Raw genomic sequence first — 15,484 nt, forward strand, 5'->3', positions numbered from 1 at the left:
AGCCGTCGCCGTTCACGTGCCGGCGGGCTCCCGGGACAAGGCTGGACTCTTTGCTGGGGAGATGGAAACCCGCCTGTCCAGCTGACAAGCGTCTGCTGTGGCTGCGGGGCAGCGCCCCGGGTACCCCCCGCTGCTCCTGGCCCTGCCCTGCCCGCCGGGCCCGCGGTACCGCGGGCGGCCCCTCCCGCCCAGCGCGGCCTGAGGGAAGCCGCGCCCGCCCTTCCCGCCCGCCTCAGGCAGCGCCGCCGCTCGCCATGGCGCATGCGCCTGGGTGCCGCGCATGCGTTCCCCGCCGCGCCGTCCTCCGCCGCGGCGGGTCTCTCGGGGCCCGGCTCCTTTTTGTAACAGCGGAGCGGGCGGCGCTAAGGCCCGGCGGCGGCCTCCGCTCCCACGCCGGGGGGTCTCGCCCTCCTCCGCGCCTCCCTTCCCCCCCCCCCCCTCACGCCCCCCCGCCCACCTCCCCGCCCGCGGGAGCCAAAGAAAGAGCAATGGCGGCGCGTTAGCGAGGCGTCCTCGGCGCGGCCCGGCGGCTGCGGACCTTCCCCGCCCAGCGCCGACCGCGGCGGATGCGCGCCTCGCCTCAGGGCCCGGCGGGAGCCTAGCGGGGCCCCGGCGGCCGCCTCCGCGTCTCCTCCTCCTCCTCCTCCTCCTCCTCCTGCTGCGGCCGCGGGGGAGGGCGGGCAGCTCGGGGCGCCCCGCTCCCCTCAGCCCCGCGGGGCGGCGGCCATGGCCACCGAGCTGGAGCCGCCGGCGGCTGGCGCCGTGCCGGGCGCGGCTCCGCTGGAGGCGGAGGAGGACGAGGAGCACTGGCTCTACGGGGGTAGGTACCGCCGGCCGCGCTGCCAGGCCTCGCCCCCGGGCCGGCGGTGGTTTGGGGGGGGGGGGAGGCGGGAGAGGGGGGGCTGTGAGGCGATGGAAAGGAACCGGCCGCCCCCGCGGCATCTCTGCCCCGACCCCGCCTTACGGGCCGCCCCCGGGCTGGGGGAGGAACGGGGGGGGGGGGGGGGGCTGTCCCCGCCAGCCCCCGGTGTGCGGGGACCGGGCCGTGTCAGCCGCCGGCGCTGCCCGGCTCCCGGCGGGATGCGCTAGGGAGGGGGCGGCAGCTCCCCCAGGGCGGCTGCTGGGGTTTTTTATGTCTTCTTTTTTTGGGGGGGGGGCGGGGGTAGGCGGGTTATTGGCCTTTTACCGATAACACCGTGACGCGAAGAGGTTAACGTGATGCTTTGGTAGGATTTCAGTTTCCTAGTCATCCAGATCTTACTAACCTGATCGATGCAGGTGAACCCCTGGGCTGACAGGGGGCTGGTGTGCCTGTGTCTAGGAAAAAGTGTAGGACTTTATTTAAAACGTCTTTGTCCTCCGCATGGACTTTCCAGCTGAATACTTTTATGTTTCTTCTTCCCTGGCATGTTAAAAGTCTATATAAAGACCTTCACAGCTGACTTCAGTTCCTTATGTGATGTTTGCCTTTACTCCTTCTGCTCGGAGACTTTGGATACGTATTTTGAATTTTGGTCTGTGTCGGTGGTGTAAGACTTCACTTCTGCAGATAGGTTTTGTTTGGTGGTTTTGGTTTTTTTTTTCTTAGTTGCTCCATTTCTAGTTGGTCTTTGTTGAAAAGAGAACATTGGGGTTATAGTGCCTTGGCACTACTAGGTATTTCTGTAGCTGTGACGTATTTTGTGCTTAAATTTAGCGCTTGTTTTTCCTTTCACTTGAATAATTTTATTATTACTGGTTTTTGCAGATGACACCGCTGGTAAGCAAGAAGATGGACCAATTTCTGGGTAAGTCCAGAGACTATTTATTTGTTATAACTATATGCTGCAAAGAAAATCAAGCCACGTTAAGCATAGCTTCATGAATGCTTCAGACCAATGCTGTTGCCAGAAGCAGCAACCTGTCCTTTTCCCATCCTGTGGGGTCATCCTCAGCTGCCAGGCTTGGGCTGGCACAGCATTTATGGATTCGGCAGGTGAACTGGATCAGTCAACTGATTTGACTTAAAACTAACTTTTAACCCCTTTTTTCCCCTTCCCTGATTAGTTTTAAATCAGATCTGTTTTCCGGTTTAATTCTTGGGGAAAAAAGGTGCCTGGAGGTTTGGTCTTTGTGCTGGCCTGGGATCGGTAAAACTGTGGCTTGTCCTGGAAGAGCTAAAAACTTTGAGTGTAGGCTAAAATCTTGACATGATCAAATCAACAAATTATATGAGATCTGTGAAGTATGTGGTTTGGGTAAGACTTTCAGATAAAAGCATTGGGGACAACTCAGTGATCAGTTTTGCTTTCCATGTATGGAAAGTGTCATCTGTCCTTGATAGTAACTCCCCTCACTATATTTGTAGCAGTGTGTATTGCACCAGCAGAGTTTTCTCTCAGCAGAAATATTACCTGTTTGCCATTTTCAAATGTAACATGGTTTTCAGAAGACTTGATCTTCACTGGACTTCTGTGTGCTCAGCACCTTCAAAAGTTCAGTTTAATATTTATTGTCCTTTAAGGTCATTGTGAATTCAGCATCTGGAATTTCTGAGATTGTTACGGATGCTGTCCTACTCCTGTAGTAAGTATCCTGTGCTTAGGGAATACGAAAACTTGTTCAAAAACAAGTTTTAGGCAGACTTGGTAAATTGTTACCCAAAAACATCAAATGTGCTTTGTGAGAAGGAACAACTTTTAGTTTAGATAGATATTTACTGCTAACTTGCATAAATCTGTTGTTCCTTGCCATTTTCCTCTGAATGTAATTTTCCTTTACAAGCAGGATTAAAAATCTGAATTTCCACCATCTCCAATAACCGCAAGGTGCATGAAGGAAAAGTATTAGTGTTCATGCTAGCTCTCCCCCCCTCCCCTTTGTTTGGTTGGGTTCTTTTTTTCCTTTTCTTTGTTGCACAATGAGAATCTTCCTAAATGATGAGCTGTGGGGTGTTTTAAGAAAAATGACTCTTTGTTTGCTATGTTGTTGACGGCTGCAGCTCCAGGGATACGTTGCTGGCTTGTCTGGAGTATTTGTCTCTACCCATGAAGCAGAAATCAGTGTAGTGCGGGATGCAGTATCCATTAACATTCCTCAGCCTAAAGGATGTATTAAATACCAGCAGTCTGTGCAGGATGCTGTTATGCCCACAATGCACAGAGTTATGGTGACATTCTGGGGAAATTAAATAGCTGCGACATTTTTTTGCATGCAGATGATGGCTGTGGACCTGTCAGATTGTTCATTCCTGGGAAGCAAACAGGTTAGGGAAAGACTGTTACTTAGCAAATGTTTATTTGAACTCCGATTCATAAATTTTAATGCACACCCACGGATACTTCATGTGACTTGAAGCTGAAGGTAATACTTGTCACTCTTCCTTAATTCAGTCATCTTGGATTCTTAAGAAAATTCTGGGGTTGAGGTCAATGTTACAAGTTGCTTGGATTTGGCAAACAAAATGCAAAAGGTTTTGGAGCCATCTGTGAGATTTTCTCCAGTGGTATGTCTTTTGGTCCTTATGTAATAGCCTATGTCTGCAACTTTGAAATACTTTTAGAAGCTGATTTTCCCTTAGACATCTTGGCTACTTTTTATAACTTAAAGTGTCTTCAGCTGTCACTGCAGGAACTTGGCAAAAATGGGACCTGTGCTTCCTTGGTTAGCTGCTGAACCTTCATCCCTTCTTTTTGATCTTGGCTTGATTGTTGAATTTCTTTGTATATGGGGCTTTTCTAATATGGGAGCTTCAGGAACTGCTCAAATTGTTCTTGTTCGTTTGTTCTTTTTTTATGCTCAGTAACTGCTTTGTGAGTTGCATTAGTGTGATCTTTTGGCTTACTTGTTTGGTGTTTCCTTTCCTGCCACCTCTGAAATGGCTTTAATCTGACCAGTGTTTGGATTCTGTTAGGTGTTACCTATGTTTCTTTTTGAAGATAATCTTGTGTATGTTTATTATCTGACATGGCGTTGGAAATTAGTAGCAACATCTCCACAAAGTACTGGTGGAGAATTGGATTTCCTGGACCTGGGCTATTCTAATTGTCTCTTTCGAAAAGCCAGAATTATTTTGAAGTTCTACTAGGTTTTACCTATGACATTAGAGAAAAAATTATCTCTCTTTGTATTTTAGTTTTGTAACACTTAGCATACTCTTCTCTAGCACGTGTATACCAATTTGACTTTCTTGCTTGGCTAATGCAATAAACAATGTTACCATTTGTACAAACTCTTTAATTGGAGATAAATCTGAACCTGAGCACTGTTGCAATAGAACTAATTTGTAATGAATGAGAAGATTGGATGGATAATTATCTGTCCTTTTTTCTTTGAATTTTAACTACTCATTAATATGTAAGCGATTTGTAGAAACACTGAAATCACTTCTTCCTTAATTTCTACGGGATAGATGCTTACTAAATATATGTATAATTATTAGCATCTTTAAGGACAAGGTGAAGTTTTGCTTATTATGGTCTTATTCCTATCAGTTGTGATTGTGCCGAACCAAAGCTGAAAGCTCTTAGGGCTGTTGCTTATACATTAGCTGTTGAGTGTGTTTGGCTAGGCAGCCATGCTGTCTGTCAGGCACTCTTTGAAAGCACCAAACTGATTCTTTCCAACAAAAGCAAAGCCGAGCAAGGGTGATTAATTTTTTGTCGTATAGTTGAGCTAACTGCCAGCAGAATAAACACACTATAAGAATAAAGCCATTATATGAAAGTCACCTGGACGAATGCTTTAGAAATGTTTATAGGTGAACCTCTAGATTGGGCTTGTCCACTTTCTTTTATCTGTCACATTTACTAGGCACGCAGAATCTTCTCATCCTTTGCAAGATGCTCCTCAGGAGAACCGGCCTGTCAGCAATGAAGACCGAGAGATGTCGCAACATGTAAGTGTTCCACTGCAAATGGTAGACGTAGTTATTTTTGTGCTTCTCGGTACTCATGGATAAAAAGATGTAAGTGTAAAGATGCTGGTACTACCTAACATGTTACATTTGTACTGTAGGACTGTACTGATAGTCAATTCCCAATGCTAACTACAGCAACAGGCTTCTCTTCTCAGCCTACCTTGTGTAGTAGGTAGCGAACCCTGATCTAAGTATTGGAATAGGCTGCCCAGGAGGGAAGTGGTTGAGTCACCATCCCTGGAAGTATTCAAAAAGTGCGTAGACGGGGTATTCCATAACATGGTTTAGTGGGCATGGATAATGGTTGGACTCTGATCTTGAAGGTCTTTTCCAACCTAAATGATTCTATGATTCTATTGCTTATGCCCACTGAAGAGGCACATGAGGGCCTCTGATGCTGCAGTCTGGCAGGAGAAGCAGAATGTGGTGTTACCTCTAGCTCAATGTTTAGTATGACTTCTTGAGGGTCAGTAAAATATGGGAAACACTGGGATAGAAAGCCCAAAGTGCTGGGAATCAGTTTTGATTCAGGCTCAGACCTCTTAGAATGTAATCTCATGGCTCAGTGCTGAAAGAGTAGGAAGAGGCTTGCTTCTCCACCCCCTCTTCCTCTAGTCTTTTTGATGGCTTTATTTTCTGGCAGTGTGGTATGTCAAGAGGGCTCATGTAGAGTTCTGACAAACACGAGTGCTGTGGAGAAGGAGAGAGGGTTAGGAACACCTTCCTCATACTTTTTTGAGGTGGTAAGGTGTTAATTCAGCTTATGTGTCTTGCAAAACTGCGGTGCTGGATACCTGGAAGACTTCCTTTGCTTTTGTGCCCCAGCAGTGGTGCTACACTGGAGTCAAATCGGCAGTTGTAAAGTTCTTACGTAAAGTTAAGTGACTTGGGGACTGATTGTGCTAAATAAGCAAAGCCAAGCTCCTCAGCAGCTTCCTACCACAAAAGTTGTGGTGAGAGAATATTTGCTTCAAGGTTCTAAGGTGAAGCCTGGTGAATGTATTTTGGTATTTTTTATTTGTGATTGTATACTTTCATCATGGACCTGTGAAGGAGATGTGTCAGAAAAGCCCTAGTTCTTTTAGAGAGAGTAGGGAAGAGGAACTGTGGGACGTGATGAAATTCTTAGAACTGAGCTAAACCTTCCCCACCTTTGGAAATCTTATCCTGATTCTCAGGGTCACTTCTTCCAAGGACCTAGCAGTTTCTTTGTAGGCACCTGTCCATTTGTGCTGAAGGCTTGTTACTTCCATGGTTTTTTGCCTCCAGAGACAACTTTGTATAGCCTTGGAGTGCAGTAGAAAGTTATGTCTTTATATCAGAATCATTCTTTCTAATAGTCCTTCATCATACAAGCTTTGTAAGATTTGGCTTACTGTCCCAGGGAATTTATCAGTTTTATGTATTAATCAGCTCCTGTGTGCTTTTATTGTTGCTAGGCCCTTCCAAGTGGTGAAGATGATGAAGATGACAGTGATAGTGACAGTGATGATGATGACGTGAAAGTTACTATTGGCAACATTAAAACAGGAGCACCATCGTACATGTATGTGTTGCTGATTATGGCGTTGATTTTTTTGATCTGAGGTAGCTCTGGCACGTTGATAGGGATTGAAAATGGGGATGAGAGCTGATCTCTCTTCTGGGAGACATGGGAGTAATGGCTAGAACACCGAAATGGGATTAGAAACTGATGGGCAGCTCTATCCTGCGATTGCTTGTTGGAGAATCCATCTATAAAATGGGAGCAATAATTCATGGATCTGCTGTTGGAAAAATTAATCAAATAATTACTCTGCTTCATTGGGCAAAATCAAAGGTGTGAAGTTACATTTAACTCCTCATCTGTGAAAACTTCAAGAACCAAAAACTGTATTGATAAGAATTTGCATAACCTGTGAATTTACTAATTTTCAGCTGTCTGATTTTTCATGATTCAGAAATGGTGAGGCTGGATTTGCAAACCAGGAAATTATGTCACTGACTCAAAATTCTACCTAATTTGCATTGAATAAAAATAATAAGACAGCATTTTTGCTTGCTGCTAGCAGCCTTCCTCTTAAGGAAATGACTTGCCTGTGCGTTGCAGCATATTCTAATTTTTCCACTTTATGGATAATTTCCTTCTCTTGTTGTAGAGGTGGTTTCAGTCTGATGGATTACTCTGAATAGCAATGCTCCATCCGTTGTCTGCAAAATCTAGTGAGCAGCTATCCTTTTCAAAAGCTGCTGCTTTCACCTTTCCTCACTCTGTGATCTATGTGCAGCTCTGCTTTCCATGTTGTTCAGTTCCATTTAAATACGGAGTACGTTCCTGGGCAGAATGGTAACTACCACTCCTTGAAATAACCTTTCCTTTCATATTCAAGACAATCCTCTTGTATTCTGTTGTTGGTCAGTACGTTTGTTTGCTGGGTTTCTGTAGGGTTAGAGAATCTTACGTGGCAGATGAACCTCATGTTTGAGGTGTTGAAACTTAGTACTAAAAATCAGAGAGAGGCACGAATAAACCCAAGTGAAGTAAGTATCTTCTGAAGGGTGTCAGGGCTTGAATATATTTTGCATGAAAATCCTCACCAAGTAATTTGTTCCAATACCAATGTAGTGATTCTTTTCCATATAGGGGAACTCCTATGAATCTAAACTTAAAAACGGGTAGAGGCTATGGAGCATCTGCTTCAGGTATTGCTGTTATTTTTATCCTTCACCTTTTGCAGTATTTCACTTATCTGGCACTGACAGCTGGAGCAGCTGCGAGTCTTGGTCTCTGTTTGGAAGGATATAAAATTAGTGCATCTTATTTAAACTAGGATTAGTAAGTGCATTTCCTAAAGATAAGCACTCCTGGGACAGTCTGGGGTCCAGGGTGCAATGGAATGATTTGATTACCCATCACTGAACAAGTTGATTATAATTCTGTTTAAACTAGAAAAAAATATACATTGATTATTACTTTCATAGTAAAAAAACCAGAATATTTCTAAACTATATTGTTGCACTGGAGCCAAACTTTTCTAAATTGCCTGGAGAAGAACTTTTAACTCTGTGGTCAGTACACTGACCTACTTGCAGTGTAAGATACTAAAAGAAACAAACTCTGGCCTTGAGTATAAGCTATGCATATTTCTGCAGATGAAATTTTCCCCACCATTCAGTTTAGTTTATACTATGTATGGAGACTTGGATTCTGTCCTTCCTCATGTGTGAGACTGTCCTTTCATGGGCTTCATATACTTCCATTAATTTCTTTATGCAAATGACTTATCTTCTGATTGGGAAAATAAGAACAAATTCCTCTTGAAGATGCTGTACGCAACAGATTTTTGCTGACTCCAGTTAGTACATGGTCCACTTAAGACTGATCCTGAAAATGTCTTGTGTTATGAGAAAATGTGTGTATCTTGGGAGGGAAAAATTACTATTTTGCCTGGGGAGAAAAATAAATTTTTTTCATTTGGGGTAAGTTTCGTGCATGCTCTAATAATTTACTCTGTCTGTAGTACCAGTCTGGGTTGAATTTGCTTCTCTGCTGTTCAGCTGCAAGTGCTGTATACCCTGGCTATTTATTTGTAGAGTGACTGAAGTAATTTTTATTAAGAAGTTGATTATGGTTACCTACGTGCTATAAAGCCAGCAATGAATTCACAGTAGCGCTTTATTTTTGACTGGAATAATTTGCTCAGCAAATTAGTGGATTAAAGGCATTGCATTAAAAGTCGTAACGGTTTCTTTCTCTCCAAAGCCAAGTTGCAGCCCAAAGGTATTGACTTGGATGCTGCAGGGAATATAAATGGATTGCCTGTTATAGAAGTGGATTTAGATTCATTTGAAGACAAACCGTGGAGGAAACCAGGTGGGGCCTCACAGTTTCTTGTGGTAAATATTTTTTGCAGTTTTAGTTCACTCCCTTTAATTTCACATGTAATTTCTGTCCATTTATTGCTGCCAGGCAACAGGAAAGTCAGAACAATGCTTATTGCTCAGCCTCTAATGCTTGTCTAGACAACCAGTGACATTTACCAATTGATCAAGCCATGCTTCTATCTAAAATTGGGTTGCATTTACTGTATTAATTTCACTTCCCTAATGGGAACAACTCCTTTTCTTTAATGTTCTATTTTATTAATTCCTTAGTTCCAGAAAATATTGCACTGATATCAGTGCAATAATGTTTGTTGGCCTTTGAGTCAATCGAGTAGGATCAAGATTTGGTTGTTGACAACGTGTGGTCTCCTCTTCATGTGCAGCAGCTTGCTTATTCTGTCTCACCATGGCCAAGCTCAGAGTCATCCCCATGCACCCTCCTCATTTGGGTCCTGGGCATGTCCACACTTCTGCAGGAAAGTACCACTTGCAGAGGGCAACAATGGTGGGAATTACCACTTGAGTGCATGTCATGATAGGAAAGCCATCTTTTTGTGTTGAAATCTCTGGCTGCAAACAGTTGAATAAAAGGACGGAAAACACTGGTTACTCTTACAAGAAAGGCTAGGATTTTTCTTTTAGAAAAGCTGCATTGCCTAATTCTTTGCTAGATTCTGCCCCTAGGTGCGTAACTGTGAGTGAGCAGTCCCCCACTTATTTCTTCTGGACAGTATTATCTAGACTGTGTCCTGACAGATAGTACTTGCATAGCAAGTTTTAATATGTACATGGTCTCTTTTGTCTTCCTGATTAGTATTAGGGACATTTCTACTCGGAAGCCTTTTTTGCATGACAGCTGTAGGGTGCTGTGAATAAACTTCTGTTTTTCATCTGAATTTGATACAAAAGTAAACGAAGGAACCAAAGAGATCCAAATTTTTGTTGTGCTACTCTCACAAAATATGCTATGATGAAATGTTAACTGAAGCAAAAAATCCAGTTGCCTCTTCTCAGAAGTAATTCTCCCTACCAGCCCCTGTACTTTATTTATCTTCCAGAAATACTGCTATGCTAAGTAGCGCTTTTATAAGGTGGTCTGTGGTGTGGTTTTGGGATCTCTTGTCCACCTGAAATGAAGGGCATCAGAATACGTAACAGTGCTGATAACTACATGGATGTGTCATGGTATCAAACCAGCACTAAAGCACTCTTGTGATGAACAGTAGCTAATACAGACATAACAGAAAATGTAGCCTTTCTTCTGCAGGGGATTTCCCATTGTTTGTGAAGTGAGAAAGAGGGGTTTGGGAAGAAAATAAGTTAGAAGGAAAACAATGAAGTGAAGTTCAGAGATGAAGCATAGAAATCGTTGTGGTCATCCTGACATCCCTGGACCAGAATGAAGCCAGCTAGCCTTAAAACGGTGTTGAAGTACAAATAGAGGAAAGATGTCCGCAGAGGTGTATGGCCTGTAAATTTATTTTAGATGGCAAGCAGCTTGTTACTCAACAGCCTTTCAGGTTTATATCCTTTATGGTTAATTGTTCAGCAAGTTGGTATCTCTTTGAGTGAGGGAGAGGAAGAAGAAATACGGTGTGGAAGAACTGATAGAGGGCTGAAATATAGGTTGATAAAATAGATATGCAAATGTCATGTTGCTGAGTCTGTGTTGGTGCAGTTTGCATATTTGGGTGGTACAACAGGAAGAGCTGCCTACCTAGAAGATAAACTTAAACCTTGCTATGTAGATCCAAGCTCAGCATGGTCACAGTGTTTTGCTTAGCTGTTACGTATCAGCTCCTTGTTTAAGAATTGGTCTGTCTAGGAATACCATTGCGAGGGGGATGTTTGAGGGACACCTCAGCAGGGCTAGGAGATGCTTTGTAATGCTTCCTGTTGTGAGGTATGCCTTACAGAGTTGTTGCAGCTCTGTCCCTCTGCATCTGCGTTTTCTTGGCAAGCAGTTTGTGGCCACCTCTGTTATTCAGAAGTGCTCGTGCTGAATTGGCACATTTCACAGAAGACTGTTAAGTAAGGTAACAATCTTGGAAGGCTATAGTTAGGATCATGACTGAACTGTGTAATTACTTGTGTAGTCTGAGACATATCAATAAAAAACTTCCACTTTAGCCCTGTTTCACAAACTGGGTATGTCCTGGAATCTCTTCTCAAAACAGCAAAGGCAATGATGGTCAGGAGCAGAACGCGTTGGTTTAGCTCTGCCAAGAAAAAGGTTCTGTGACACCATCCCATTTTTGTGGTTGTAGCTGGAACAGTCATTCCTGTGCTGTCCCCAGCACTTGGCTCATTTGGACAATTGCAAGAAACCAGTCTGAAAAAATCTGGTTGGTGAATAAGTGATTGCAAGCATCTCTTTTAATACCCTGCATATGTGCTGTATTTTATGTCCCAAATGGTCCCACTGCTGTTCAGGCTGTAGTCCCCCTCCCACCAAAAGATGCAGCCATCTCCTCTGTTGCACTCAGCGGCTTTCTGACAGAATGAAATTGAGATTAAGCTGTGCTCTCTAGAAGATTTTTGTTTTCTTAACTCTTAATTTAAGCAGTTAAAGGACAATTAGAGAATGCAAGTCTGCTAGAATCCCTGTGTGAACTTCTGCTCCCTTTGTCAGGTGCTGATCTTTCTGATTACTTTAATTACGGATTCAATGAAGAAACATGGAAAGCTTATTGTGAAAAGCAGCGACGGCTTCAGCTTGGACTGGATCCTGCTCCTCCCATCAGCACTGAAAATAAGATCACAGTAGGTGACGTTACTCCTGGATATGGCTACAATAAAACTGTTTTTGTAATCACAGAGATGAGCGTGTAAGAGCAGAAGATACCTTAATACTTAACTGTTCTATGTTCCTTTCAGTGATGAGAAATACAAAAATATATCTTTAATGATTAAATCTCTCTGCTAAAAATCTTTATTGAACGAACAGTTTCAGCTGCCTGGCAGGGTTGGACTACTACACTAGCAAGACTTGAGTGAATTTCCAGTTGACTTTGAGGGTACCCAGCTATAGGGGCATCTGGTTGGAAGATCCTGTGGATGTGAGAGGTGTAGAGAGGGGAGCTGGGCATCCATGGCTGTTTTGCATGTTGCTGTTGACTGTTGCAGTTGTGTGGCTGCCTTTTGTGCTTGGAGGCTGCTTTAGCCATCAACTTTTGCAGAAGTCTGTCAGGGGGCCAACCGGTGTTAATCAGAACTTCAGCCAAAGAGTCAATACAGTAGGTATTACTATTTCCAGTTTTGACTTAAGGACTACATGAAAAGGGATATGAGATTATTAAACTTGGGGACTTCTAATGGGGACAGTGGACAGCAGGCTGAGGCTGGAATAGCCAGCTAGTTTACAGAAACGTCTGCCGCCTTGACTGAAGAATAGGTTTGCTTGTTTGCAAGAGCCCTGTGATTGTTCCTCAAGGGAAAATTCTTTGCTGAGGGTTAATCTCTGATGCTACATTCAGTTGCAAGTAAGGGCATTAAACCTGTGTGTTATATGTTGCCTTCCATAGGTTCAGCAAGGAAGAACAGGAAATGCTGAAAAAGAAGTGGAAAACAACATCATCAAAACAGAATTCAAAACAGACTTCTTGGCTCTGGTGGGAGGGCGCATGAAGGCTGGGCCTCCTCCTAATAGGTAAGGGATGATGCAGACGTAAAGCCTCGGTGCACTGTGTTCTGCATGGGGGCGGCTGGGATCCACCTGGGCCATATCTGAATCTCCTCAAGCCTGAAACAGAAGAAGCTTTTGAACTTTATGGGAAGCTGCTGTGGTGACTCGTTAACTATTCTGTTCAACAGTGCTCTCCTGAGGGTTGTGCAACCCCTACCTACCCATTTAGCTCTCCTTGGTGACATCCTCAGTATAGTACTGCACAGAGAGGGAAACCTATATCCCAGCTGAAGGGACACATCTCTGGGAGTAGGAAAAAAAAGGCAAATACCTCAGCTTTGAGGGCTTACATTGCTGGCTGCTTGTGCTTACTTAGCTTATTCTTACTCCCACGATCTTAATCTTTGCCTCCTTAAGTGGAAGTGGATTACATGTTTGGCAGCTGATAAGAGGAGCTATTGGTTTCTGAATCTGTATGCTATGCTGCTTGATGCATGCTAATTAGTTATTTTTTCCAATGAGAGAGAGGATCCACAAAGCTGGATAAAGCAAAACAATTGAGTCATTTTGATTGGCAGCTTCTGTTGGGAAAACCACTTTGACCTTATGAGGTTGATGGGTTTTTATCAAAAGCTTCAGAAAAACAGAGCTATGTGAAACCAGAAGAGCCAGAGCTTTGGGATCTGGGTGTTTCTGTTGCTTTATTCACATATCTTTTGCACACCTGGCTTGCAGAAATCAGTCTTGCATTCCAACTTTCCACTTTGTCTGAGAGAGAACCAACTATATGCTTCAAGTATAAGCTTTAAAGCTCTACTTAGTCTGTTTGCACTTGGTGGCATTTCTGTCCCCCTTCATAGTGCCATCAGGTCAGTCACGTTTGTTTCCAGCTGTTATTCCTGTCTCCTGAGACTTTCAAAAACTTACACCACTGCAAAATAAGCTGATGCTATTGTAACTATACGGTATTTTTGTCCATTTTAACGTGAAGCGTGGTTTTGAAAGTATTGACACACGAGATTCTGTTCCTGCAGCAGAGCTTTTGGTCAGGACCAGAGTGAGTATCTTCATATACTGCAGCAGCATCAAAACCATGGGCTTGGCAATGAGTTGTTGGGTTTGGGTTTTTTTTGTTAAACAAAGATTTCAGTGAGAAAACTATCTCGACAACTAGCCAGCATTTTTATATCCACTTTGTCTAAATTTCCTACTGAGATAGAAATTTCTGCAGTCTAACTTGAAAAAGTGCTGATGTTTTTCTGTCCTAACTGCAGGAAAACATGTCTAAGGCTATACTTACACAAATCAATTGTTGCATGAATATAGGATGAGGGATTCTTAAACTTCAGTTGTGGGTGCTTCTCTCTCTCACAAATCTTTACTTGTGATGACCTTAAAACAAGCTACTATAAAAATGTTCTTCCCCTAAGAGTGCCCTGGGTATGGAGATAAAAGAACATGGAAAATTGTAGGTTCTGTGACTGATTTTCACTGGTGCATAGACAGCACTGTTTCTTGGCTACATTAAGTTTTTTTTTTCAAGGATCCAGCCTTGATTTCATTGAAGGCAGTAGCAAAACTTTTGACTTTAATAGAAACAGAGTAGACTCCAAGGAGGTGGGCTAGAAAGTGTCTGAGAATCTGATTTGTAAATAACTTCAGTGGTATCAGCAACACTTGGAATATTGGACAGAAAGTAGGAAAAATTTGGGCTGATAACATTAAAGGCTTCTCCTGATAAATATTTTCCACTTTCTCTGAGCCTGATCTGGGACTGATTATTCAAATCTGGAGAGTGAGTAAAGGATTTCAGCTGTGAACCAGAGCCTGCAATCCATGTTATCACAGCCTTATGTGGTGATTCTTTGGATCATGTTTCCAGATGTTCAGAGAGACCTAATTCACCCCTGCCAGCAGAGCTCAAATTGCTCAAAAGTGAAAAAGGACTTCTTATCCACCTCTTGTCCAATTTGAGTGCTGCCTCTAGAGACTTTTCCCTGGTGGAAGAGAATATACGAGAGAAGTCTGTCTAGTAGTGGGGAAAACTGCTCCTTCTAATGTCTTTGAGCCTAAAAAGATGCATCTGCTTTGTACCAGGAAGCTGGGTGGAACAATTGATGTGATCGGTGGCCAGGCAGGCACAATTAGGAGAGTAGAAGGAAGACGTCGTGATAAGCATGCCTCTGAGGAAAACCCAATTCAGGTAAATGTTTTGCACCATCTTGACAAATTTCTGATTTTATTGCACTTCTAGTGAACCCTGAGCAACTGTCTGTGCATTCCTGACCTCCCATGTCACAGCCCCTCTACTGTCGGGTTGGAATCTCCAGTTCTGCGGTGGAGAACTTCTACCTGGGGCTTGTGTTTCTTTTTGCTTTGAAGTAATATTTAGTCTAAGCGTCATTAGATGCAGCCCACGCTTCAGACTTAGGGTGGGCCTGTGTTACTGGATCTTGTTCCTTTCAGGAAATAAAAGCCTGGGGTTTAAAACTGGACTCAGTTCTGATCTTGCATGTCCAGTGTATGACCATGATGTTCTGGTTAGTTTCTAAGTAGGAAGATGCTATGTGTAGGGTTTGAGGACCATCTGCTGAGAGTTCTTCTCTTCACCACATTCCTCCTACCAACCACTCCTAACTCATCAAAAAAAAACCCCAAATATGGAACCTTTCCCCTGCCTAGACACAGTTCCTGGTTTTGTTTTTACATGTGGTTTTGTGGTCTGTTTATTTTTGTAGCGGTGAATTTTCCAAATTTTGCCAACAATGGCCCAAAAAAGAGTTTGCTAAAGAGAAAGAATTTGCTGAGAAATGGTTGTTGTTCCTCCCATTTACAGGCATTGATACCTGTATTTCCAGGTCATTCTGGTATCTCTGCGTATTGATCATTCCTTCAGCCATAGTGGGTATATGACCTGCTTTTGTCAGACAGATGTGAATCCAGTCTTCCTTTGACCTACATGGGCACAATCTAGAGCAGAATTTGGCCTCTTGCTGCCCTTGGGAAAGATAAATTGGGTTAAATAAAATAAGGAAGCACTACTGTGTCGCCCTCAAATATGACAGCTTTTAATCTGAAGCCTGTACCAGTGGCAGTTC

At 43.5% G+C, this 15,484-nt stretch overlaps 1 protein-coding gene across 1 annotated transcript in view; it reads left to right on the top strand.

Annotated features, from left to right (window-relative positions):
* The first annotated feature begins 246 nt into the window (after positions 1 to 246).
* The window catches only part of LOC104319991 (pre-mRNA 3'-end-processing factor FIP1), a 29,218-nt gene continuing 13,980 nt past the window's right edge, over positions 247 to 15,484 (top strand). The window contains 11 exon segments of the mRNA XM_069810891.1: positions 247 to 336; positions 338 to 436; positions 439 to 820; positions 1,748 to 1,787; positions 4,792 to 4,876; positions 6,337 to 6,443; positions 7,521 to 7,579; positions 8,640 to 8,750; positions 11,394 to 11,524; positions 12,286 to 12,410; positions 14,484 to 14,589. Of these exon segments, the coding sequence (XP_069666992.1) occupies positions 262 to 336; positions 338 to 436; positions 439 to 820; positions 1,748 to 1,787; positions 4,792 to 4,876; positions 6,337 to 6,443; positions 7,521 to 7,579; positions 8,640 to 8,750; positions 11,394 to 11,524; positions 12,286 to 12,410; positions 14,484 to 14,589 (1,320 nt within the window). The 5' untranslated portion in view covers positions 247 to 261.

This window comes from Haliaeetus albicilla, chromosome 23 (assembly GCF_947461875.1).
Source record: "Haliaeetus albicilla chromosome 23, bHalAlb1.1, whole genome shotgun sequence".
Lineage (NCBI taxonomy): Eukaryota > Metazoa > Chordata > Aves > Accipitriformes > Accipitridae > Haliaeetus > Haliaeetus albicilla.